The sequence below is a fragment of the Eschrichtius robustus genome, chromosome 13 (genome assembly GCF_028021215.1).
Source record: "Eschrichtius robustus isolate mEscRob2 chromosome 13, mEscRob2.pri, whole genome shotgun sequence".
NCBI classification, from domain to species: domain Eukaryota; kingdom Metazoa; phylum Chordata; class Mammalia; order Artiodactyla; family Eschrichtiidae; genus Eschrichtius; species Eschrichtius robustus.
Window position 1 is genome coordinate 3799501 of NC_090836.1, and position 27170 is coordinate 3826670.

The following is a 27170-nucleotide window of genomic DNA, read 5'->3' on the forward strand; positions in this document are numbered from 1 at the left end:
GGCAGAGTTTGCCCACGGGTGGTCTTTGATTTGGAAAAAATCAGCTCCAGAGCGATGACTCACAAAAAGCAAAGACGGCTTGACTCACGCGGTGCTGGGGAAGCGGGTGGCGCGTGCCGGGTTCACTTACCCAGAAGAAGAAGTTAAAGACGGCGAGTAAATACTTCAAGTAGACGGTCAGCCAGTCGTCCTGCTCGACCTTGTAATGGGCCATGGTTGCTGGGCCTGCAAAGAAGACACACGTGTGGCCAGGGGTCCATGGAGACGGCCTCGCCCACCCAGAGCCAGGCGAGGTTCCCTTCAAAGGGCGTCCTAGCCTGTCTGGCCAGGGACTCTCAGACTGGGGGTGTGCAGCCCCAAGCAAAGAGCAGGGAAACGCCAAGGTCATTGGACACACAATGGAGGTGAACCACACAGAATTTTCTAGCCCTGTGGATCTTGGTTTGGCCCTTCTGATGCAGTACTAACCTGCAAGTCTTCCTACAGACTTTGCACTGTGCTATTGTGTTCTTATTCTCCCCCCTGTCTTAGCAGGGTGGCAGGACACAAGTTCACCTGTCCTGCACACACACACACACACACACACACCACACACACACACACACACACACACACACACACTCAGCGTGCCTGCCTTGCGGTGGAATCCTGTATCATTTGAACAGGACCTCTGCATGCGCAGGTGAGGCATGAACCCCAACTCAGAGCATCTGTGCTGGAAAGGACCTCGACGATCCCCAGGCCACCCCGCCTGTCCCCAGCACCTCGACTTTCCAAAGGAGGAAGCACGTCGGTAGACCGAGTGGTTTGGCAGTAGGATGACAAGATCTGGAGTCTGGCTCCCTGGGTTTAAACCCTGATCTGTCACAAGGTATGTGAGAATGTGGGTAGTTACGTAACCTCTCGTCCTCCGTGTCCTCATCTGTACTGGAGAGAATAATGATGCCCACGTGGCAGGGTTGTCTTGCAGATGAAATGGGATGATCTATGTGGGGTGTTGACCACCGTCCCTGGCACGGAGTAAGTGCTCTATACGGTTGGCTATTATTACATGGGGCAAGGGTTAGAACCCAGAGCACCAGCCCTAGAATTCCTAGTCTTTGCCCCAGAACCATGCTCCTTCCCCTTGTCCCGATGCCCGCTGGTGGGCTCTCTGGGAACCGTGGCGTCAGTGGGATGAGAAGATGGGGGTTCACGTGCCCGGTGATCCTGTTTGCATCTAAATCCCAAAGCAGCCTCCGAGGTCTCTCCTCGGGCTTCTCATTCCCTGGGCTCCCCCACACACACGCGCTGACGCTCAGAGCGTAGCTGCTCCTTGAGGAACCGTCCCCTTTAGGGGGCCCTCTTTTATTCCAGACCCAGAGCAAGCAGGCCTTGGTTCTGCCCACCTCCATCTCCCTCTCCTCCATTCCCACCAGTGTCTGCTCGGGCCCTCCCGCCACTGCCCTGCACCCCCTCCGCGGCTGGTGCCGGCCGGGCCCAGATTACTTCCCCTGGAGCCACCGTGCTGAGTTTTATTTCAAGCTCATGGGCTCCTGAGACAGGGAGAGAGGAAGACAGAAAAGAAGAGGTGGCTGTCTTATTTGGGATTTCTATTTGCAGACCTTGAAGAAGGTAATTTAAGACTTTATCTTCTTGGTAAAAAAAGACAAAACCCATTTTTCTCCGATTTAGTCTGAGAGGTAGGGTGGTGGAAAAAATACAGAAGGAGAAAAAAGGAAGCCCTATAAAAAAAGTGTAAAAAGCGGTGCTAGATGGGGTCGGCCAGGCGACTGGACTGGGAGCTATTACACGGTCACTGTGCACAAGGTCCTGACGAGGGACCCTCTGGGCCACCAGGGCCATTGGTAAGCTGACAGTTTGTTTGGGGCCCAGCCCCTCCTGTCTGCATTCTCTTCTCCCTTTGCCTGGTCCTCCCCTCCCAGCTGGGGCCCACTGTACTCATGCACCAGAACCTTCTCTAGACCTGCAAACCAAGGGGTCAGGACCCTCTAAAGGAAACTATTTTTAAAAGAGTTCAGGCAGATGACAGGATTTAACAAAAGAAACACATTTCTAATGGTAAAGTTTCAGCCCTGAGGGGTAGAGAAGACAGAAGCCCCCGGTGCTGTGGAATGTCAGAGTCAGCAAAAACCTCTGGACTCACTTAATGCAACCTTCTGCAGAAGCAATGAGGAAATTAATACATGTCTGAGTTAAGACTCATTTTCAAATGACCTCTCTCAAGTCACGTGGCTAATGGTTTCCTAACCCCCTGTTCTGTGCTCCTTACATAGGACCCTACCATACGTGGGGCCCTATGCTAGGGCTGGCAGAGGCCCCCGAGGAAGTGTCAGAACCAGCTTGGAGCCAGATGCCTGGATGTGAAACCTAGCCTTGTCATTTCCCCGCTGTGTGACCTTGGGCAAGTTACTTAATTTCTCTGTGCAGCTAACACTTACTGAGCACTTATTACGTGCCAAGCCCAGGATTAAGTGCTTTACACGGGTGATCTTGTTCCAGCTTCCCAACAGCCCTATGAAGTAGGGTTATTCCCATTCCTTTTGCAAGATAAGGAAACTGAAGCTCTGACAGGTTAAATAACGTGTCCAAGTCACAGAGCAAGTAAGTGGCAAAGCCCGAACAGAACGAGGAGCTTCTGACTCAGCCCAAGCTCTTACCCACCATGCGGTGCTCTCAGGACCAGAGCTGCCAGGGAAGGGAGCAAGGAGGACCGAGGTTGCTGACTTCCTTAATACCTGTTCTCCCCTCTAGATTAGGACAGGAATCCCCCATTTTAGTTGGGTACTTGGCCCCCTGGAGCAGACGACACTTCCCAGCCTCTCTTCCTACTGGGTACAGCCAGGATTAACTGCTCGCAAAAGGCACGGAAGCAGAAGCAGTGTATGCAACTAAAGGTATCATCTTTGGGTGTATGTTTTGTGTGCGTTTGAGAAGGTGAATCCTGTCACTGTAGGGGGCAGAGATCTATGGGCGTCAATCAGGTTAAATTTGGTAACTGCACTTTTCACAGTGACATCCTCGCTGATTTCATGTCTGCTTGTTCTACTGCCTATATTGAAAAAAAAGTATTATCAGACTCCCACTAGGACCATGAATTTGTATGTCCATCCTTTAACTCTGTTCATTTTTTTCTTTTAAAAAAATTTTTATTGAAATACAGTTGATTTACAATGTTGCGTTAGTTTCAGGTGTATAGCTAAGTGATTCAGTTATATATTCTTTTTCAGATTCTTTTCCATTACAGGCTATTACAAGATATGGAGTATAGTTCCCTGTGCTATACTGTTGGTTAACTCTGTTCATTTTTGCTGCATGTATTTTGCAGCTATTTTAGGTAGTACATACAGATTTGGAGTTGTGATATCATCCTGGTGGATCTCTTTATCATTAGTAAATGTCATTCTTTATCTCTAATAATCAGAAATATCCTTAAAGTGAGGAGAGGCATGTCTCTCTGCACCCCTTTCTTCTTCTAGTTGGCTGGAATGCTGATGTAATGGCTGGAGCTCGAGCAGCCATTTTGAGGCATGAGCTGGAAAGCATGATTTGAAAAGTACAGAGCAACGAGTTCAAAGAGCCTGGATCTCAGATGATTTTGGAGTTGCCGCACCATCCATGGGTTGCTCACCTCCAGGCTTAGTTTATATGAGAGAACAAAAATACTTGTAGCTTCTTTAAGGTACATGGTTGAATATTCTATTACCCATAGCTAACTTCACCCTGACGTGGTAGATGGGAGTGGTGGGTACAAAGGTTTGCCAGAGCATGCGAGCAGGGGCACTGAGGATGGGGCAGTAAGACGGGTGGTGATGTTGGGCAGTGGCCACCAAGCTCTTTTAACTGTACACTCCATCACTAAAATGTTTTGAGCACACCCCATAAATGTGTGTGTTTATTTATAAATTTTATTCATGTACTATTATAGATCTATATGGTAAACATCATCAAAGCTTAATTTTGCTTTTTTTTTTAAGACGAAAATAATTAGGAAGAGGAATTCTAAGTAGATAGTCTGTCTCCACTTTGGGGCCAACTGATGCAGGTTTTAAAATGGAGGGGTGAGAAGTGTACAGGTAGGGAGGGGTCAGATCACGAGCAGCTAAGCCCCAGAACTTGGACTCATGTCCTAAAGTGATGAGGACCACAGGAGAGCACGCAGCGAGGCAGTCCCTTGATGAGACCTGCATTTCAGAAAGAGTTCCCTGGCAGGGGCAGAACAGGGCCGGGGCCAACTGGGTGCTTGGGGACCAGTTAAGCAGTTGGTACAGTTGGTGCGGATGTCCAAGAAAGAGACAGTGGGGTCTGAACCAGGCCCGGGCAGCGGGATGGAGAGCAGGGGACAGACACGGACAGGCAGGCCATGTGTACAGCTAGGAGGAGGAGCGGGAAAGACCTCATCAGCCTTGGGGAGACTGACGTGCATGGGAGCGGGCCGGAGGAGAACAGGCGAGTGCGGGGTCGGCCACAGCACCACGTGCTGCCGAGACAGCCAATCACAGAACGCGCGGCAGGGCTCACCTTTCCCAGAGCAGCATCTGCGGAGGTGGACTCGGGTCAGGAATCCGGGAGCGGGGGGGGGGGGGGGGGGGGGGGGGGGGTGCGGCTGGAGACCCAAGGTAGATATTTTCAAATGAGAAGGCGAGGGAAGCAGCTAGAAGGCCTAGCTGAGGTTGAGAAGTGTCTTTGCATTGTAAAGAAGGGAGATTTGCATGCTCATTTCACTGGGAAAGATTCCCAGCCACCACTAATCCCTCCTGCCTAGTGACTGGGGATGGGTGGACGGGCTGAAGGCGGGGGGAGAAGAGCCCGTTTCTCCCAAGTGGTTCCAGATGGGGCCTGGCAGGCAGCCGTCCTAATGTATTCTCCTCCCCTGGCCCTTCTTTCACCCCAGTTTTCCTCAGCCCTTCCCTGTGATTACGAGCATCTCATCAGGGGAGGGGCGGAGGGGGGTGGCGGTAGGAGGGAGGGAATGGCCACAGCAGCCCCTGGAGAGGGGAAAGCAAACCCAAGCTGCCTGACTGGCCTTATCTCCCCCCCCCACCCCCCCACCACCACATCTCCCCCACCAAGGGACCGGAGGAACCAGGGCTTCAGATCATCCTCCAGGACCATTTTCCCCGAGCTCTGAGGAGTGTCATGAGCCCCATTTCAGCCAAGGACGTCTCTTCTTTGGCCTTGTAACTGGCCTGCTGCCCCCCCGCCCCTCCCCGGGCCTGCCCCCCCGCCCCTCCCCGGGCCTGCCCCTGAATCTGGAACCTCAGCCCCTTGTTGCTTCCCCAGGTGCTCTGGGCTCAGCAGGATCCCACCCTACCTGGAGGCGGCCATCCCACCCTCTGTGCCGGACCCCGCTGCCCACTGACCGCAGGAGTTTGTTTGGTCCTTATTAGTACCTTCTTGTGCTGCGAACAGGCTGATTGACTTTGGACACTTCCTGGCTCCGTCCCTTCACTGTCTCCCGGGCTCGGGCAAGCAGCTCCCCTCCCCTGGGTGTCTGCTTTCCCATCCGTGGGGCGGGGCAGCCGTTCTCAGGAGCATCAGAATCTGGAGGGCTGGTTGGCACGGGCAGCTCAGCCCAGGGTGTCCGATTCATTAGGACTGGGGTGGGACCCTGGAGAACAGACTCCCGGGCGGGACGACCAGCTATCCGATTTGCCCAGGACTGAGGGATTTCTCGGAATGCTGGACTTTCAGGGCTGAACCTGGACCACCCTGGGTGAAGTAGGGGGGTGGTCACCCGACTCCCAGATGCTGCCACTGGTCTGGGGACCACACTCGAGTCAGTGTTCTCCGAAGCCCCTTCCAGTTCTCCAAGTCCATGGCCTGCACAGTGTAATTACCCTTTGCATCTGAACAGACGTAACTGAGCGGGTGGGGCGGAGCCCCAGGGTGGGTGCATCCTCTCACACAAAGTCCACATTTAGGACACAGATTTCCCGGACAGCCTGGTGATGCAGCCTTAGGGCGCCGGGTCTCCAGGCCAAAGCTCAGACTGCAGAACAAAGCTGGGATTCAGGGAGAGCCAGCAGGCCTGGGGGCCTGTGCTGTAGGACATCTCAGAAAGGCTGCCTCAAATGCCTTGATGGTGAAGCGATGGATCTGGGGACCGCGTCAGGCTGGATATGTAAAATTATGGGCCCTGAGACCTGGGGGTCACCGTCTCTTCTATGGCTTCTCGCCACCCCACTCTGCCCCAGAGAGAATGAGTCTCAAAGTGCAGAGAAGATGAGGGACACGTAGGCAGAACCCCGTTGGCTGGCCGGATGTGCCAAAGTCCCGGTGGGCAGGGCAGGGCTCAGCCAGAGGGAGAGACCAGAGCAGAGTGGACCACGCTGGGCGCTGGGTGAGGGCAGCAGAGGGCAGGCGGGTGCCTGGAACCTGAGTGTATAGATACACTGGGCCAGCTGCATCCTTCGCTCATTCAACAGACACGCATCGAGTCCCCACGGTGTGCCAGGAGCTGTACTTAGAACCCCTGGAGTGCGCCCTTAAGGAGCTGACAGCAGCCATGGGGGTGGTGGGCAGGCACACACATAACCTCCGGACCCTGCCAGTGGCCCAGAGGAAGTGGCACATGGATCCTGCCAGATTGCGACGGGGGCGGAGTGGGGGGCATTAAACCTGGTCCTTGAGGACAGGCAGGGTTTCTGCGTGGGGAGGCTGCTCAGCCAGAGGGGACAGCACGAGCAGAGGCTGGACACTGCGGCTGCAGAAAAGTCTAGAAAGTCAGGTCAGGGGTCAATCCTGTTGGCCGCACTCGGTGTGACTTTTCCCTCCCCACACGCTCTCTACTCCTGGGCTCTCACCAACCTCTTATTCTCTGCCTGCTCCCGTTAGCACAAGCTCAGGTTGCGGGTGCCCTGCCTCTTCATTCCCTAAGGGCGGACTGCCCCATACTCGGGGGTGGAGCGGGGAGCTTGGTGTTTCTAAAATAAAAACAAAGCCAGTATATTTGCTGTGGAAAAACCAGCTCCACCCTCCCCCTCAGTTAAATAAGTGCCACTTTCCTCCTCTGGGTTCTTGGTCAACAAGAGGCCAGGCCTGTGTGACGGTCGAAGAGGTGGAAAGGAAAAAACAGCCTAAGTGGTTTAACGTGTAACTGAATTTAGGCTTCCAATGAACCCTGGTTGCAATCCCCGCATGTGTGGCCCTTCTTTGCCCTCTTGCCCCTCTGTTTAATTTCCAAGTGCCTGAGACCCTATTCCTGGTGGGTGGAGAGCCCCTCTGCAGGGGTCAGAGAAGTGAGGCTTCCTCGGGCCTCTGAATGGGACAGCTGAAGGGGAAGCATGCCTGGCTCGGCCCCTTTGAGAACTGAGGAAGCCGGGCTCTGGGGGCGGGGTCGGGGTGACACACTGGGGCCAAAGTCACACTGCAGATTAGTGGCAGGACAGGGAGCTGGCCTCCTGTCTCCATGGCCACCAACAGGATTTTGATTGGCTGATGTAATCATCATCATATCAACATTTGCTAAACGCTAACTAGGTGGTAGGCACTGAACTAAGTGCTGTATGTGCATTAATTGATTTAATACTGAAAACGACCCCACGGGAAGATTATTACCCCTTTTACAGGAGAGGAAACCGAGGCACAGAACTAGAAAGTGGAGAGAGATGTGAGAGTGGGAGCACATGTTCTCTTGTCTCTGGGCAGTTCTAGTTTTGGCCTCTTGTAACTGCTTCCAGCTCGGTGGCCTCTGGTTGCAGCTGAATGAGGGGGCCTTCCCTGGGCAGAGACCCCAGCCAGGGGCTGCAGGAGGCGGCGGGGCCAGTGTTCTCTGACCTTGGCAGGATCCTGGGTCGGAAGTGCCATGGCGGCCGTCACCACCAAGATACCAAATGCTTGGGGACCCTCTGGGGGGACCATGCCTTTCTCCCTGGTCCTCCATCTCCTTGACCTCGAGGCCAAGGTCAGCTGCTAGCGCTACAGTGAGACAGGGGCTGGTCTGGGGGCTCTGGGTGACCACTGGCTTGCTCTTTTACATCATCGTATTTATTGTGTGCAGGTAAGGGATGCAGGTAACTTTTCTGGACCAAGCTTAGGTTCAACTGCTAACTATAGTGTCATGTGGATGGTGCTGGAGGTGAAACTTGAATTAAAACCCCAGCACCAAGAACTCTTAGTCTTTATCCCCAGAGACACATGTTTTCCTAAGTACGGGACTATTTTTTGCTTCACTTGCAGGTGCCAGCGTGCATTCAGTGAATTAGTCAGGGCTGTGCTCAGAACCTGAGGCAGGTGGTTTCGCTGCCTTCTGACTCTCTACATTTATACATACACAGAGTCTTTGGAGGTTCTGCCTGTAGGCGAGTATCACCCTCTGCTGTTTTTCCTGGGTCCTTTTTAAAAAAAATCTCAGTCTGACCTATGAAATGAGGGCTTCCCCAGTGCTTATGGCAAGAATGAGCAAACAAACAAGAACAGTTCTGGTCAGTGGGTCAGAAGATCCTGGTGTGAATACCAGCTGTCACCTACAGCAGCGTGACCCTGGGCAAGTCACAGGACCTCTGGGCCTCCGCTTCCTCCTTTGTGAAATGGAGCTGATGCTGGTCCAACTTTGCCTCCCTTGCAGGTTGGTTGTGAGGATCAAATGGGCTGAAGAATTCGCAAGACCTGTGTGTACTGGTTTTTACAGCCTCAGTGCCATGCCAGGGTAAAGGCATTATTACAACCAACCCCCAAGAGGTCCTTGAATGAAGAACAAGGTGTGGGTAACTCTATAGAATACATCAGCCAGAGGCCATGTATCCGATCGTTGGGGATACAGTCTCAAAGCCTCTGTATCTAAGCCCACTTGCCTACTAGCGGTCTCCACTTAGATGGCCATGACAGGAGACCTTGTCCCCAGGTGACCAGGAAGAACTCAACTGCAGAAGATCAAGACCTTACTTTAACAAAGTAGATTGGTTCAGACAGGACAGTCATTTTAAAAGAAGGGCGGATACAAATATTAATAATATTTAACTAAGGCTAATCTTGAGATTCGCCTCAAAATCATGAGAACCTATCAACTAACCAGTCGTGGAAGAAGGCAAGGTAAGAATGGTAAAGAATTATGCTCTCTATAGAATTACAGGGAAATCAATTAGAGATTTTACATCAGAAGGCAACTGAGAGCTGAAGGGGACCTCTACCAAGGGTTATCCTAGAAATAGTGCAGTTGACACCATGTAGGTGTCTATTTACCATGTTTAAGTATAAAACTGTAAAATATATATTTGGACATTATTTTTCCTAGTCTTCTCTTTCTTTTTATCATTCATCAATACCTCCCTTTCTAAGTTCTGTTTCACCCAAATGTGTCTCTAAAATGCACTTTTTGTATGCTAGATGGGTTGGTCTAAGTTTCATCTGAAAGTCTTCTAAACTCTCCTACATTGGTCATCTGAAATTTTCCAGTTTGTACTGGCATTTCACTTGAAAGTGTGGCAAAAATCATTTTTTTCTATACCTTTTTCTTAAAAGGTAGACATAGTCGAATGTTATCACTCATTTGTTGTATTTTAGTGTGAATTTGTTAAATCGGATGATTTCCTATTTTTCTAAATTTTTAATATTGAAGTTTAAGAAATATATAGTAAAGCGCAGAGATCTTAAGTGTATAGCTTGATGATCTTTTTCAAAGTGAATACATGCATTTTAAGGCTATGTATTTCACCCTGAGTACTGCTTTGGCTGCTCTCTGCACATTTTAATTTGTCATATTTTCACTATTCATTTCAAAGTATTTTCTAATCCTCACTGCAGTTTCTTTTTTGATCCAAGATTATATGTATGTTGCTTGATTTTTCAAACATTTGGAGAATGTTTTAGTTGTGTTTTTCTTGTTGATTTCTGGCTTATTCTACTGTGGCTGGAGAATATGCTCTGTATAATTTCAGTCCTTTGAAATTTGTTGAGACTTGCTTTATGGCCCAGAAAATCGTTTCTTTCAGTGAATGTTCCATGTGCATTGAAAAGAGTGTATACTCTCCAGTTTTGTTAATTATGTCATTAAAACATATATTCCTACTGGAAAAAAAAAGAAGGGGAAAAAAGGCAAGCGTTTTGGTGAACATTAAGCACCTCATCTCAGTTCTCAACACGGCAAGATGCTGTGAAAGAAGCATCTTCTGTGGGGGGGGGGGGAGGAGGGGCTCCAGGGGAGGGCTGCTGCCTGGGGGGCCTGTGGGTGGGGCTCCATGGGACAGCATGGCTAGGCCTCTGCCATCAAAGCAGGGCTAATGAGGTCATTAAGCCCAGAGAGTGAAGGATGTCGCCCCTACCCATTCCCTCCCTTCTCATAACCCCTCAGCCCCTATGCAGGATTTAAGGAGGACCGGGCTTGGCATCCAGAGACCTGGGTTCTTGTCCCATTTCTGTTTTCTAAGTTGCTCTGTGACTTTGGGCCTCGGTTTTTCTCATCTATAAAACTGCAATGACTCTATCTCCCTTACTGAGATGGACAAAGTTGCAACTCCATCGCAGGACTTACTGCTGGCACATAATTTCTGCATCACCTGAGGCTCTATGTGTATGATCGTGTGCCTACAAATAACAAGGGCCAATACTTATTGATCATGTACCACGTGTCAGGTATGGTCCTAAGCCCTTTGGAAGGGTCCCCTCTTTTAATTCTCCTGGTAACCCCATGAGCAGACATGAGCATCACCCCACGTGACAGATGAGGAAAGGGAGACAAAGGTTATAGAGCCTGCCCGGGCCAGGCTGTCAGTAAGGAGGGGGTGGGATTCAGAGTCATGCAGACTGGCTTCAAAGTGGACTCTTCTCAGGGGGGACCACATGCTCCACTTTGCCCACCCAATGCCAGTTTCTCTGGACAGTCCCGCTTCACACCTATTGTCTTGGCATGATTATTTGCAGTGCCCTTTTCACTTAAAAAATTATCCCGGTTTGGATGTTCATTCAGTCCTGGCTCTTCACCACTACCTTAAATCGGGTGTCAACAACATTCAATTATTTCTCGAGCACCTGACTCTTTCTGCCCCCATCCCCTCCACACACTATAGGTTTCTCCAACCCACATGCTCTGACACCCAGGGTCACCAACCCTACTGAGAAGCGTAAGGTGCTTCCCTTAACCACAGCATTTGCTAAGATCTGAGCTCAGCCCGTATCCTGAGCATGCCCCTCGGCACCTGACACGAGGGTGTCACGGGATAGGGAAGGAATGAATGAATGGATGAACATATGCACCAAAGAGCCATGTGAAAGCCCCTGCACGTTCTAAGAGTTATAGAAATATTTCTCACAAGTTCCCCAGGACACCTGGGTCAAAGGTGATGAAAAGGAGAGAAGCAAAACTTACACCATCTTTTCTACGGCCCGATGCACGCGAGTGTGGAGGACGTTTCGCGTGGATGGCTCAGCACAGGCTCAGCACCTCCCAACAGGCCTCCTGGGACGTCCTGCCCAAGCCACCCACGGACCTTCTCTGTCCTCTCCACGCCACCCTCTTCTTCCCCTCATCTTTCAAGGCCAGCCCCAGGTGAGAAACACAGACCTATGTCCATGGTACATCAAAGTAGAAAACCCTTCTGAAAATAATACAAATGAGGCACAAATGGGACCAGGACGGTTCCACTAGGGGCAAACACCTGGACGTACAGGTGCTCCCTAGAGAAGTCCGACCTCAGAAGAAACCACAGGCTTTGAAAATGAACGAGCATCAGCCCCTTCTCCAACCCCCATGTGCCCTCTTTTCCCTGTGCTGGCTCCAGCCCTTAAGGATGGCTCTCCAGCTGAGGCTGGGAAAGCCCACAGCCCCCTAAGGGCCGCCCCAGTTCGGATCTCAGGGCCGAAAACCACACTGGCTTCCTCCCCCTCCTCCTGCAGAACGCTCAGCATCGCGGTGGCGTGTGCACACGCTGGGTCTGAAAGCAGCTCATTAAATAAACAAATGCCAGATCCGAGGGAGGCAGGTCACTCTGCTCTGCACCAGAAACGTATGCTTTCCTACTCATGGAGACAAGATGTTTGAGAGCAGAGAGAAGCCATCTCCAGCCCCAGCGCCTTGCCCAGATTCTGGCCGGCAGTCCAAACACCCCAGCCCCCTGTCACTTCGGCCAGTGAATAGCGGTGGGCCCCTCATTGGGGCCAGGTCTTTAACTGTCTCAACGGCTCAGCGAAGCCGGCGCTATCGCCGCTATTTTACAAACAGGGAGGCTGAGGCTCCCCTGGCACACCGAAAAATCAGGTCCTGGCGTCAGGGAAGTCAAGGTCAAGGCCCCTCAGGTCTGAGCTTTCCGTAGGCTCTGAGGGGAGGAGAGAAGTCACCTCCATCCAGAGTTGACTTCCCTGTCCAAGTTTGGTCCTCGGGGCATGGACACACCTCCCGAGAAGCCTTGCATAGCAAGGATGGAGGTTCAGAGGTGGCCCATTCAGGGCGAGCTCAGGATCTGTAAGGCCAGGAGAAGTGGCAGCAGGAAGTCCCCAGAGCCCAGGCTGTTGGGACTCAGAGGAGGGTGGGACGTGGGGGTGAGACATAGACAGGGCCTCACCCAGCTTCCAGGGGAGCCGCACACATCAGAGTCCCCATGAACGGCTGCCCTGGGACTGAGCAGGTGTGCACGGTCTGTGCAGGTGTGCACGGCTGCTCACTAAACAAGCTGCTTACCTGCCTTCTCTCTCTCCCTTCCAGTAAACCAGGATCCTTACCACCCAGCCTTCCCTGCCAAGCCTGGGTGCCCTCCTTCTCAAGGGACCAGCTGGGTGAAATCCTGACTTTTACTGGAAGTTGCCAAGCAGGGACCGAGCAGCACAATATACAGCGGGTGGGCGGGTGGGGGGGGTGGTATCCCAGGGTTGGGCTGCCCAAGCCCCGTGAGGGTGGGCAGTGAGGATGGGAAGACATATGGGGGCTGGTACACCTGACAACTCCCCACCCCATGGATCCTTTTAAACATACAAACTAAACTGTGACCTGTAGGTAGATAACCTCCCCTTTTTCTAGAGGAGGAGAGGCGCATTGAAACTTACTTTAGTTTGATTCACCAGGTAGTCAAGACGGCTAGTGTTTGACCAAAAGCTGTCCTCCCCTCCTTCCATTATAATGGAGTCGGAGCTGGGTACGTGGCCATCTAACCAGGGGCTACATTTCCCAGCCGTCTAAGTGGCTGTATCTGGCTGTGTAGTAGTTTTTGACAAAGGAACGTGAGTAGAAATGCTACTTCCAAGCCTGAGCCTTAAAATATTGCCCCTGCCCATCTCCACAATCTTCCCCCCTCCCAAGAGCTGGGCCACAGATGTGCCTGAAACCCAGTTTCAACCAGGCAGACAAGGACAGCCCCTCAGAGCAATGGTTCTTTAACTGCAGAGTCTATTAGAATCCCCTGGGAGGATCTGACACACACAGGTTTCTGGGCCCACCCCCGGGGCCCCACCCTGGTCATTTGCTTTTCCAACAAGCTTCCAGGGGATGCTGATTCTGCTGGTCTGGGGGCCACACACTGCACTTGGGGACGGTCGAGAAAGAAGACGGCAGGACCCTAGATCCCTGCAGGACCGCGTGGAGCAGGACAGCCTGCCTACCCTGGACCGTTCCAAGACAGAAAAAGACATTTTGTTCTTTAAGCCACTGTCCTGTCAGGTGTCTGATACAGCCAGTCAGCCTTGCCTCTAACTGAATTGTATCTGTAGGGGTCACAGTCTTCTCTGTATAACATCCCACTGAGAAAGAAGAAAAAAATTCCGCTCCAAGTACACCTCTAGAAGCAGCAAATTCTTCCTTGATCGGACACACACAGAGCCAGGATGCAATCTCAGGTGTACGGTTCCCAAACTAGACCAAATCACCATGCATACTCTCTCCCAGGTCTCCCACGTTCCCCTGAATCAAATGATCGCCACCAAGGTCTGAAGCCTTCTCTTCACCACCAAGGTCTGAAGCCTCACGTCCTCATCCAGTCCTTCGGCAGCCACCACGGTCTGCACGGGTGGACCGGGCTAGGGGAGCAGCAGAGGCTGACGGTGAGACGTGAGACCCTAAACCCACCAAGGAAAATCACCGCCGCTCTGAACGGAGACCGCAGGGTTTTAATTCTGATACACTGGGTCTCAAAAGTACCTTTAAAGAGAACAATGCATTGCTGTCAGATGTACTTACTGCTCCCACTAAAACCAGCTTAATTATAGTGAAGAACACAGTCTATAATTTTTCCCACACTCAGAGATGGATCTATATTATAATTTCCCCAATCTTCTTGAATGAATGGATTACGCTTTCCATCGAGAAAGAGCTGCTCTTTTCATCACCCACCTGGAGACACATGCGTGAGGCCCTGTGCAGGGGCGGGGGGCTGCTTGGCCGTGACCCCCAGGGAAGGCTGGCGCTCAGCACGAGGGGGATTTGGTTGGGGAAAGCATGTGTCCTGGACCCCAGGCGAGGGACAGGCGCCGAGGGCTGTCCTCCCTTTCCGTGATTCGCAAAGAGAGTGATGCTAGGAATGTCCGCTAATGGACGCGGTGTGGTGTTTACAGAGGCATCGGCAGACGGGGGAGGGCAGGGCCCAGGGGATCTAATTCAGGGTGTCCCTTGCTATGCACCAGCACTTTGGGCAGGTCACTGACCCTCTGTGTGCCTCAGTGTCTTTATCTGCACAATGAGGGCGCTGGTGTTCTACCAGGACATTCTTTTAAGTAAATTTTCTGGTAGAACCTCAACATATAAAACAGATAAACTGCAGCTTCTCTGGCAGAAGGGGTGTGTTAAGCCCCCTTCCCCCATTCAAGCTCACTTGATCATTGTCTCCCCTCCCCCTAAAGCCCGAACCACAAAGAAACCCGCTCTAGTGCTCTCTGAGAAGATGCAGGCGTGAGCTTCTTTATTCTTTAACTCCATAGCCATCCTGCACTATCCATGGTCAGATGAGCCAGGGGAGAGCTGGGGGGGGTGGTGTGGTGGTGGTGGTGGTTCTAAATCCCAGGAATCTATATCATAGACCCAGAAGATATTTTTAGAACTGAAAGTGACCTCCAAGATCATCTGAGAGGTCTTTCACTTGATAGATGGTTCGGCGTGTGATGGTCCCCGTTGGCCTCAACCCCACCCTACTTTTTCTCTTTCTCTTTTTATTGTGGCAAAATACACATAACATAAACTTGACCACTGTCACCATCCTAGGTCACTCGCACAGATATATAATAAGGCCAGTGGGTGAGTGGTTCTCGGCAGGACGGAGAGGTCGGTGCTCTTACCATCCCCAGCCCACAGACAAGGAAACTCACTCGAGGGCACGCGAGCCAGCCTGAGATACAAGTCCACCCCCTCACCCACTCCCCGTGCCGCTCCCCCGTCTCCCAGACAGCGTGGCAGGTCGTCCTGCCCAGGCTCCTGTGCCGGCCCCCCAGGAGCACGTCCTAGTTTGGGTTCACTAGGTGGGCTGCTCTCCAGTTTTGGCCGTGGCATCAGGCTTCGCTGACTCGTGCCCGGCTCCCAGCTGATGGTGAGAGCATCTCTGCCAGGAGGCTTCTGCTCTGCTCTGCTCTGCTCTGTGCCCGCGGCGTGGGCCTGGGGACCCCGGGTCAGGAGGACTGGCCCCTTCTCTCCCCCCAAGGTGGTTCCCAGTGCATCTGACTCACGCTGTCCAGGCCCTGGACGCAGCCAGGGAGCCTGAGCCTGGGCTGGGTCTTTGGAAGCTGCACCGGGACCTTGGGGGCTGAGCCCATGTGACCAGGGCCGGGCAAAAAGGCTGCCAACCAGACACAGGCCCAGAGGAGGCGGTGGCCAGAGATGCCAGCCAGGCAGTTCTGCTCCAGCCCCTCGGGCGCAGGGTTAGGCTGGAAGCATCGGAAGCAGGTCTTCCCATCACTCCGCCATCCACCCATCGGTGGTCCAGCCGACACCCAGGTGCTAGTGCCTTGTAGAAATCATAGAAGGTCAGAAGGGCTGGGTGAACGTGACCCTGAGAGTGGAGGGAAACCCCCCACATCCACAGCCCCCCAGTGAGCCTGGCAGAAGCGGGGGACACTCTGGACCCGTGGGCCTCCCAAGCTTGGATTCGGGGCTCACACTGGAGCTGGAGGAACTGGGGGCGATGCTGTTCTTAGAGACCAGGGTGCGCTTCCTCCGTCGTGGGTGCTGAGCAGGGAAGGGGGTAAGACACGCCCCTCATAGTCTAGAGCAGGGGTCCTCAACCCCCCGGGGCCACGGCCTGTGAGGAACCGGGCCGCGCAGCGGGAGGTGAGCGGCGGGCGGGCGAGCAAGCGAAGTGTCACCTGCCGCTCCCCACCGCTCGCATCACCGCCTGAGCCATCCACCAGCCCCCCCCCAACCCCCACCCCGGCCGCGGAAAAAGTGCCTTCCATGAAACCGGTCCCTGGTGCCGAAAAGGTCGGGGACCACCGGTCTAGATGGTGCAGGAAACAATCGGGGCCCACTAACAATGGTCCCAGTTCTGACTCGACAAGGATTCACTGCCAGGCTTGACTCGGGGACCCAAGTCCCCAGACACGGACGCCCTGATGACAGTGCTCCCCCCGCCCCCTGCACGGTCCTCTGATGTTTGGTTTGGGCTGTCACATACATGCAGGGGAAATTAACGTCACCCTTACCAGCTGTGTGACCTTGGGTAGGTCACCCAAGTACCTGAGTCAGTCTCCCCCTCCGCCCTCCAGGGGTAAGAGGGTGCGGACCCCTGAGAGAGTGACCGTGAAGGCCAGGAAGCGTGGGTGAAGCGCAGCTTGCCCCTCCGCCCCATCACACCGGCAGCAGCAGTGCCTCCGTCGAGGGGACGATCGATGGCAGCTGGAAGGCTTTGTGGCTCTAAGGGACTAGCCAGGCTGCAGGGGGAACGCTCTAGGCGGGCAGGAGGGGCCCTGTAGAAGCCTATACCATGGTGCACGTGACTTGGGCTTGCGGACGTTCACAAGCTGCTCCTGGGAGTCAGAAAGGCACAGACACTCCTTTCCAGGCATCGGGAAATTAAAAAAAAAAAAAAAAAAAAAAAAGCCCAAATGACACAAAAACTCATCTCTGTTCCCAGAGATGCAGACTGGTACAATTTCCCCTTTGCTTTCAAAACAGTGCCTGTCTTGTCTCTGGAGCAGGACGCCGTGGCTGAGAAGTAAGCCTGAAAGACCATTCCTTCCAAGGAGCTGTAGCGTGGAGGCCCCTGAAACTGTATGGAAAAATGTTGCCATTTACGTGCTGGGGTCCTATAGGTTTTAGCGCATCCCCAAGGGGGTTTATGACTTTGCTCCACAAAAAGCTTAAGCTTCCTTTCTTGGGTAGGTACAGATAAGACCCGGACTACAAACTCCTACGGGAAGGGCTGTGTCTTAGACACAGGCTCAGAGACCCCGTGGGCCCCAGGGATGCAGCAGAGGCCAAGCTGGGGAGGAAGCCAGGTGTCCCGGGTACCCAGACCCCGCTGCAGCTTGCTTTCTGCCAGAGCACACGGACGGTGGATCTATGTGCGTGTGTGTGCAAGGCTGCGGGAAAGGACGCTCATGCATCCAATTCTAAACTCCAATTTTCACTTTGGGTCTTGGATGTAAATCTGCTAGGTCTTAAGTCCAGGAGATGATGTAATTTATCAAAGAGAGTTTGGAAGCTGCTAAGCTCCCTGATAAATAAACCATGTTTCTTCATCCCGGGTCTGTGAAAACATATTTTCTACGGACTTAGAAACCTCCCCCCATCTTGGAAAGTATTAGAATCTTCCCCCTGCAGGAGAGCCAAGCATAGAGAAACTTGTCTTTTTAGAGATACTTGACCTTTCTGGGCAAGGAAATAATGTACTCACATGGCAACTAACCAGCAACCCCCGCACTGTTACCCTAATTCTTTCCAAAAAAGAACTGTAGTTCCATGAGTTCCAGAGGGAGGATGTTATAGAAACGGACTTGGCATCAGAACACCCTAGCTATTGCCCACATTGGCTCCCTAATCGGGTACCAATTACATCATCACCAGGCGCATCACTACCCATTGTTCCCAAGGTTTGGAAAGCTGCCTGCATGTCCCAGGTCTAGAAGGTGGAGAAGAGACTTAGACATCAGTTCACCCTCACGTGTTGGCCAGGGAGGCCCAGAGGGTGGAGGCCATTTCTCCACTCTCACCAGGTAAGACTGGGAAGAGCTGGGACTCAAACCCGTATCTCTGGTCCTCAGTCCTAGTTTGGGGGTTGGGGGGAGCTGCAGACTCACAGCGCTGCCCCACGGTCATGACCTCTGAGCTCTTGCTGCCTCTGGTCATAACCAAGCCCACCAATACCAGGACATCAGGAGCTAAGGCGCGTATAGTGCTCTGGAGACGCAAGAACTCTAAAAGGATGCCTTGTTACTACTGATAGCGATGATAGTATGCAATATGTAAAATCTGCCTATCAATTTAGCTGCTAATTTTCCAAATGAGGAAGGAAGAATTTAAGAACCCAGCCAGCTCTGTGGGGAGCAACTGCATTTTTGACAACCCAGATGGAATCTTTATCTCTGGATGCTCACGTGCCTCCGGTCCTTGAATTCTTTCTAAGATGGCACATCAGCAATCCAGCCTTTGGGTGGGCTCACACCCTTCCAAGGGCACTCAGGACACTGGGCAAGGCTTGGGAGAACTGGGAATAACTGCTTTACATGTTCATAGGCTCACCAGCTTAGATTTATTGAAATGCCACAGAATGCCTGATTGTGGGCAAGCTTCCCGTCCACTTCCACCGATCCTGAGGCCAGACATCCCCGGGTTTGTTAGCTGCGGGATTTGGGGAAAGTCTTTAACCTCTCTGTGCCTCAACGTTCACAACTATAAAATGGGGATAACAGCACTGTGATGATTGTAGGAGATAATGTATGTTAAAACCTCACACAGTGCCTGGCACATAGCAGGACATCAGTAGGTTCTAATCCCTATGACATTTCTATAAATGCCCCATGTGCTACATTGTTGGAGGGCCAGCAGTTGTGGCGAAGTACCCTGGGGGGATCTGTCTTCCCTTGAAGGAGTGGTTGGGAGAACAGAATTCACCCTCAGTTATGAGGTGATGGTCAGCAATACAGCCTTCCGACTTCCCAGGCACGTATAATGTTTATTTAAATGATATCAAGATAGCTCAGAAGTGTGCTTAAATCCCTGCATTTACCAAATGGCTACCTTCTATAAGTTAATGTACTAAAAGACAAACATATATGTAGTAATGAAAAATAGAGCCCAAAGCTAAAACTGCTATTCATGATATTTGTTAAGGATAACATGATTGTTGTAGGTGGTAGTGTTATTCTAGTCCCAAGTTCTGCTTCCTGCAACCATTTCACCTCCCAGGGCCTTGGTTGTGTATAAAATAACAACTACAGTTATGTCCAGCCTTGAAAGAACCTTCGAGGCCTCGCTATCCCCTCCTGCTGGCTTCCTCCTGTCTTGCCTTCTCCACCTAACCATCTCTGACGTTCGCCTGCAAACAGGAAGGTTTAGGTTTGAAAGGCCAAGCCTAAGAGCAGTGGTCTCAAACTTGAGGTGCATCAGAATCCCCTGGAGGGCTGGTTAAAACACAGTTTGCTCCCCGCCACCCCCCCAAGAGTTCCTGAGTTGGCAGGTCAGGTGGGGTCCAGACTTTTGCATTTCTAACCGGCTGGGGGATGTTGACACTGCAGGTCGCAGGCCTCGCTTTGAGAATTACTGCCTTAGGGCAGTGCTTTTCAACCTTCGCTGCACTAGGACACCCTCCCCACCTCTCCCGCCAAGGAATGTAAAAAATCCCCATTCCCAGGCTGCACCCCAGGTGAACTCGGTCGGGATCTCAGAGGGGAGCAGCCCAGAGACCCTGGTTCAGAGGCTAAGCTTCCCTCCAGCCGCGGTGCCCACATCCAGAGCCCTGGGTGCACTGAGCTGTCCATGACCACAGCCTGGGGCTGATGGCTACGGCCCAGCAAACCGTTTTTGCACGGGACCAGCTCAAATGTTTCAGGCTTTGCGGGCCTCTGGCCTCTGCTGTATGTTCTTCTTTGTTTTTTGTCTGTTTTGGCCCTTTAAAAAGGTAAAAATCATCCTCAGCTTGCAGGTCATCCAAAAACAGTCTGCAGAGCCCTGGAGAACAGCCCGTTATGCAACTATTAAATCTAATGATGCAAACAGCGACTCACAATCAGCATTAATCATACAGTAAATTAAAACCAAGGTAGAAGGCAGACCGATTCAAAGGAACTAAAGGTATGATATAAACATGGTTTCTCCCACTAATCTTTTACTTGTTACCATCACTGTTTTTTTCTAACCCAGTTTTCCTTTCTACATTAAAAAGGGCGGGGGGGTGGTAGAGGCAGGACAGGAATAAAGACGCAGATGTAGAGGATGGACTTGAGGACACGGGGAGGGGGAAGGGTAAGCTGGGATGAAGTGAGAGAGTGGCATGGACATATATACACTACCAAATGTAAAACAGATAGCTAGTGGGAAGCAGCCGCATAGCACGGGGAGATCAGCTCAGTGCTTTGTGACCACCTAGAGGGGTGGGAAAGGGAGGGTGGGAGGGAGACGCAAGAGGGAGGAGATATGGGGATATATGTATATGTATAGCTGATTCACTTTGTTATACAGCAGCAACTAACACACCATTGTAAAGCAATGATACTCCAAAAAAGATGTTAAAAAAAGGGGGGGGGGGGGGCGGGGGGCTTCCTTCCACCCCCCTCCAGCTCACGGTACCAGTACCTGCTTCCTAGAACTTGCTTGGAACTTTCGGTTTCCAGCAACTTAAAAGCCCCCAGCGACGTGCTCAGAGCTGTCAGAAAGTGCTAACTGCCTTCTGAGTATTTCATTCTCTCCCAGGGCTCCTAGTCCTAACTTCCTGTCTCACCCTCTCTGCCCACAGACAGAGGAGTTTCTTTCTTCTGGAATAAAATTCCTGGCTTCCCTAAGCCTCTGTGTGTGCAAAACACACTCCAAAATGTGGAGTCACATGGCACCTGCACGTGGCCCCTTCTCCCCCTCCCCCTCCTCTCCAACCCTGAGAGCACTGGGTCCCTGGTCACTAGGCCACTCCCTCCTCTGTCCCAACCTATCTGCTCAGTTTTGGCCAAAAAAGAATCGTACCCGGAGCAGCTGGTGAGCTTCTCTAAACGGGCCTCAGAACTCCTAGAGGCCTTGTGCTTTCCAATCTGTTCCAGACCTCAGACGAAATGGACAACACCCACCTCTACTCCTTTCCTTTGTTCTTTTCTTCTGAGCCTTTAAAAACCCCTAGAACCTGTTAGTGAATGACCTAAGCTGACTTTTAAAAATGTAAATGATTTAAAGCAGAAGGGTGGAGGCCTGGAAAGGAAACAGCAGCCTCCAGCATTTTCCAAAGATATAAATCACAAACAGGGATCCGAGAGCACTTAACCAGCCCACTTGTTTAAAGGATTAGTTCTGCCCTAACTGGGCCACCATCCAGAACTGTGACCCACATGAGGGTCCTCGCTGGCTTCCTGGGCCAGAAACCAGTATAGCCTCACAGGGCCCCGTGCCTGGTTTAATGCTCGGCTGTTTCATCTCAGAATTCTTAATAATTTATCTTTGAACTTGTGTTTCGTAAGTGAAGTCTCACGGGACGGTGGGCATGAATGTGAGCTGGGGAGACACACACAGTATATGGACCCACTTCTTTGATGCCACATTTGAACTGGTGTTCCTGATGCCCCAGGAGCACAGAATCCCAGGGCATCCTTGATGCACAGGGTTCAGAAAGCCTCAGAGAGAGTACAGGTAAGGAGTCACGTCCACGACAGGGCAGCCCGGGAGGCCAGGCTCCCTGCTGGAACCAGAGCTTGATTCAAAGCCAACAGAAAGCTGTGCATTCTGAGAAACACCAGCAACCAAGGGCCATCCTGTGATAGCCTGTCTTTCCCGATTTCTGCTACCTCCTGCATTACTCACCCACTTACACTGAAAATGGTGACACAGGAGGAAAGGAAGGACAGCCTTTTCCTTTTCCTTTCTGTCCCTCCTTTACCACTAGGCCAAAGGTGGTGTGTGTTGATGGAACGTGTGTGTATCAAGAAGTGAAACAAAAACACCTGAGTTAGTTTCGTGCCCCATTTCTACTGTCCTGGTAGGAACAAAATACATGTGCACATACGAGCTGTGAAATAGGAATCGTGCCATTTTGGTGATTCAACATATGAGTTAAATGCTCATCTATTTACATTTAAAACAGGCGTTGCACAATATAAAGGCGAATGTTAAAATTCATGCAAATCATTCAAAATTTTAATTTTTCTTTACTTACAATGTCATTAAAGAGCAAGTAAAAAAAAAACACGTCATAAAAAAAAAAAAAAAAACACGTCATGACAAGTCAATAAAGAGGCCATGGAAGAAAGGAAAAAGCTTTGTATTTTAGTACCTATAGGCACTTTTTCCTGCTTTTTGAGTTAAGGGCGCGGGGGTAGGGATTTCTCCTTGAGGCACAGTCTTAGGCATGGCTGAGGAGTGCTTCTGAAATATCCGCCCAGTGGACATTTACTGAACTCCTACTGTTCGCCCAGCTTTGTGCTGGTTGCCAGGAAAAGAAAGTCAATTTCCATCCTCCAGTAGCGGTGAGGAATATCATTCTGAAACCCGGGTATGGGACATTGTTTTCCAAATGTCAGAACCCTCGTACGTGTCTAGTAAAGGGGCTTCTGAGAGGGAAATCTCTTTAGGATATTTCAAGGAACTTGGGCTTTTACCTGTCAAAAAGGCTTCAGAGTTCAGCTACCACTCTACATGGGCAACCAGGATAGGTAATGCTTTTTTATTAAAATTTTGCGATCGGTTCCAGACCTCAGGCAAACTGACACAAGCTGATTCACTGAGAGTGAATCCCTATCAGTTTTGTGGCTTTGAATAATTTTTTCAGGTGGAGAAACAAATTTTCATTTATGTTGAAATTTGGCTGATAAAAAACTTTCAAAACATGGGGTCCGTGTTTAAAAACAAGAGGAAGAATCCATAGGTCAGGACAAGGGTGAGAACCACTTTGGGCTACCTCTCCCACCCCCCGCTGCCAACACACATTACCATTGGAGAGGGTTTGAGTACCCTACTCGTGATCTCAGCAGATCAGGGACCCAGCAGAGCAACTTCCCGTAACATTTCCTGAACCTCTGTAACATCCTGAAGTCTTGAATTCTTGGTATTTGACAGCAAAGCTCCTTAAGCCTTTAAGAAGGGCCATGTGCGTAGCCCCCGAGGAGGGTGGCAGTGAGCATGGATGGGAGAAGTTCTGGAATACAACCAGCTCCTCTCGCAGGTAGGGAGGGGAATGGCCCAGTTGGAAGGGCACCCAGAGGAGGTAAGGGGCGGGGCTGGCCTGGCGGGGGAACCTCGGGGACCTGAAGCCAGGCTATGACCTAGAGACCATCTCCTCTGCTTACAGAGCAGGAAAGGTCACGGAAGGCGCTCAGGAGAAGGCAGAGTCCAGATTCCAGGCTGGACAGCTGACCACCCGGGCTCTCTGCCCACCCCCAGCACTTTCCCGATCCTTCTCTGAGCTCCAGCAGTGGCCTGGGTGAGACCCCTCCCCGCCCCCGGTTGCAGTCTGCACTCAGCTGTTCTCGCCTCTCCTCCGGGGAGTAAGTTTCATCTCCTTCACAACTGGATGCTCGGAGGTCAGGCCTGGGTCTTTATTATTCTCAGGCCTGGAGGACCAAGGCTCTGGCAGGCACACAGGGAACGTGAGAATATTGACCCCCGCCCCCCCGAACCCCTCTTCCCCCTCTACCACCACTATTGGCTCTGCCCTCTGCCTGTGCCCTCTTGGAAGGTTAAACCTTCTGGACCCAGGAACGCACAAGAGTCAGCCCAGCAGGGACGCGTACAAGAAGCAAGGTCAACGGTCTTAGCAGAGGGCTCTGTCCTGCACTCAGTCCCTTCTGTCCACTTCTCCCGTCCCTCTCCTCAACCAGCCACCTACAACAACCCCACACACAACCCAACCTCCTTCCCCGTCCTTGGGTGAACTACTGATGCCCAGCCCTTGGGGTTTAGCAAAGGTGGTGATGAACTGTATTCTGTGCCCCAAACCTGGGCACAGCACCGGACAGGGGAGTCACCCCGCCATTCACAAATGAATTTACAAGAAGCGACAAAGGAGGGATGTTTTCTGTGGCTGCTTAAATACAGGGCGTGGCACGCCATCCACCTCGCTCTCCGGGCTCAGGAATCACTCCGAGAGAAGGGCCTCTTCCACTACCAACTACTTGAGAAAAACCAGGCTGAGCAAGCTACTGGGGAGAGACACGTCCATCTGAGCAGTCTGCCTGGGACACACCCAAAGGAGAATGATGGCAGACGGGAACCCCACACAGGCAGCGCTCCAGTATCAGCGTGTGTCCTATCCACTCTGTGATGTCCACGGTTTCCTCCTGGTCCAGAACCCCGCATACCCCTTGATGCAGAGTCCTCTTCACATTAATCTTGACCCAAAGCTCAGGAAATTAAACCAGTTGCAAAAGAGCAACCAGATCATGATTTCCACGGCCAAGCAGTGATGCCTGATGGGATGACAGCTCTGCGTGTCTGAACCACAGCCTATGGTCCTCCCCGAGGGCTGAGTGTGCGTTACTCCCCGTCCCAGTACCGTTATTTCAACTTGGAGCTGAAAAGGCCCCATTGTCTTCGGATGCAATGGTTTTCTAGTTTTATTTTAATGGGAGGGCCCTTTCTTCAAGGGAAGTCCTACCTGGAAGCCAGCCTGTAACTCAGGTCAGTCCCGAGCTGGGGTGTGCAGAGCCCAGGGCCCTGCCTATGGGCCCGCTCTCCCCTCACAAGCTCCCAGGAGCACAATGTGAAAGACACGCATCCATCTCTCTTACTGAGTTACTCACTCACTCTCTGACACAGCTTCTCCGGAGCACCTACTAGGTTCCAGGTGCGGTGAGCCAGCAGGTAACAGGATACAGGAGGCCCCTCCTCGGCAAAGCTCTCAGTGTGGCTGGATGCAGCTGAGGGAGGTTCAGATGGCGCGGCAAGTGCTAGGAAGGAAACAGATCAGCGCAATGTGACTGAGGCCGGGAGGTGGCCACTTTGGATAGAGGGTCACTTCCTCTCTGAGGACGTGAAATGTGAGCTGAGACCAGAACTATAATCTGGAAAGATGCTGATTTTGACCAACAAGGAAACAGACACAGAGAGGTGAAGGGACTTTCCCCAGGTCACACAGCGGGTAGGAAGCCGAGCTGCACTGAACCTGGGTTTCCAGGGCTCTTTACTAAGCAGCTACTACAGGCCAAGAAGCCTTGGTGACAGGTGACGTCCAGGGGTGACAAACCACAACCACATCCCGGTGTCTGGGGCTGTGAGGACTCTTGACACCCTCCCTGCCCTCCTCGGCAGGTACAGCGTTGGTCCTAGAGGATGCCCTGTGACCAGAAGATGGAACCCTGAGGCTGGTGACGAGGGATGGAGAGCTCCCTCCTCTGCCATCTCCCTGGCCAGAACTGTGGAAGGTGCCCTGACTGCTTCTGGTGGCGACAAGCAGAGAAAAGCCAGCCGGTGGGTGTGAAGGTCCCAGCCCACCCGGAGGAGGGTCTCTGCACAGCTGAGCTGCTCCAGGGCTATGATTTGAAGACCTGCCAAGCCGGCTGTCCTCTTGTGCTGAGGAAGCATCCACACCAAAGGGACAGCACCAGGCAGGCCTGCGGATACCTCACACTCCAAGGGATCGACGAGGCCCAGCGCCGGGCAGACACTCCTACCTCTGGAATATTCTAGGGAGCGGCGTGAAGACAGCTCCTGCTGCAGCCCACAAACCTGGCCCCCGAGGCATTCCCCAAAGCCCAATCGGCACGCCCGTGGGCCTGGCCTTCACCCTTTGTCCCTGGAGCCTCCCCGCTATCAAAGCACTTTGCTTAGCTAACCTGAGCCTCCAGACACCTCCCGAAGTGGGCAGGACAGCAGTCATTAGTCCCATTTTGCACACGAAGCAACTGAGTCCCAGGCGGACAGGCGCAGGAACACGCTACTGCCGTGGTGACCCTCCACCAAGTTCTGGTTCAAACCCAGGTCTCCAGCTCCACCTTTAATCCAGCTGCCCACAGCTAACCACAGACCACCCGCTCCGGCCGAATACCACCCAGGTCTCTCCCCACACGTCCACCTACCCTAGGCCCTACAGTGCACTTGGGGTTTTTCCAGGAGCTCCCTTTTCTCTCCACGCCACCCTGCCCCACAGCGGGTACCCATGTGCTGAGACGGCCAGCACTCACCCCCGCACCCTCGGCAACCGAGACCCAGCTTGAGATGCCCTCCTGAGCCCCTTTCATATTTCCAGCCAAGTCATGTATGTGAACGTACAGCTGGTGAAAACAATACACCTAGAAGCTTCCACACCTCCTGTCCTTCCATACCAAGCCAGCCAGCCGCAGGCAAAGGCACAGGCAGGAAACACAGGTGACAGGGCCTGCAGAGCCGGGTTCCCCCAAATGCACAGATGCGCCCGTGAAACTTGTGGACCACCCTGCCAGGCAGACGGACCCACCGAGAATGACCCTGTGCCCGCACAGGAGACACGCCAGCTGCCAACACTGGGCAAGCCCTTGCCGGGGGTACGGAACCAAGGACTGTACTCATTCTAGTTAGGATGGCTCTGGGCCTGTCACCTCGGGGCCCGTGCATAAGAGCCACCAGAAGTCCGGGTGGACAAAGAGAATGACGTGTGGAGGAGGGACAGACGCGCACTGAGGTCCCGAGCTCCCTCCCGAGACACTAAGTGCAGACGGGCAGTCTCGGGAGGACGGGTGGGAACACGGCAGCCAGCGGTGCGTGCTCGCCCCATCCTGCCCCCATCCTCCCGGGAGTCGGCTGCCCGGGCCCGCCGGGCCGCGCTCGGCCACGCAGCCCCCAGCCCCTCCCGCGGGAGTCCCGAGCGGCCGCCGGGCCCCCTCCCGCGCCCCCGCCCCCGCCCCCGCCCCCGCCCGCACTCACCGGTCGCGGGCTCCGCAGCGAGGGCCGCCGGCGCCAGGGCGGGGCTGCAGGGCCAGCGGGCGAGGACCGCAGCCGCGCTCAGCCCCGCGCTCGCTCTGCACTTCCTGCGGCCGCGCCCCGCCTCCTGAGCGCCCACCCCCGGCCCCTCCAATGCCCGGGCTCCTTCTCCCGCCGCCCCGCCGGCCGCCCGTCTTTGTCTGGGGTTGGCCTTTCTCCCGTTCGGAGCGCACGAAGCGAATCCAGTCCGAGTCAGGGCAGCTGTGCGGTGGCCCGGGGTCCCTGCGAGGAGGGAGGA

The 27170-nt window shown here is 52.9% G+C and overlaps 1 protein-coding gene across 4 annotated transcripts in view; it reads right to left on the minus strand.

Moving 5' to 3' along the window:
• TSPAN11 (tetraspanin 11) overlaps positions 1 to 26963 on the minus strand; it is a 63735-nt gene extending 36772 nt beyond the window's left edge. For 2 of the 4 annotated variants that reach the window (XM_068561464.1, XM_068561467.1), the window contains exons 1-3: positions 26876 to 26963; positions 24782 to 24924; positions 131 to 225 (exon numbers count right to left, since the gene is read on the minus strand). In XM_068561464.1, the coding sequence (XP_068417565.1) occupies positions 131 to 214 (84 nt within the window). In that variant the 5' untranslated portion in view covers positions 215 to 225; positions 24782 to 24924; positions 26876 to 26963. Of the gene's footprint in view, positions 1 to 130; positions 226 to 24777; positions 24925 to 26875 lie in introns of all 4 variants that reach the window. The other 2 variants (XM_068561465.1, XM_068561466.1) reach the window with 2 other exon arrangements.
• Between the last annotated feature and the right edge of the window lie 207 nt (positions 26964 to 27170).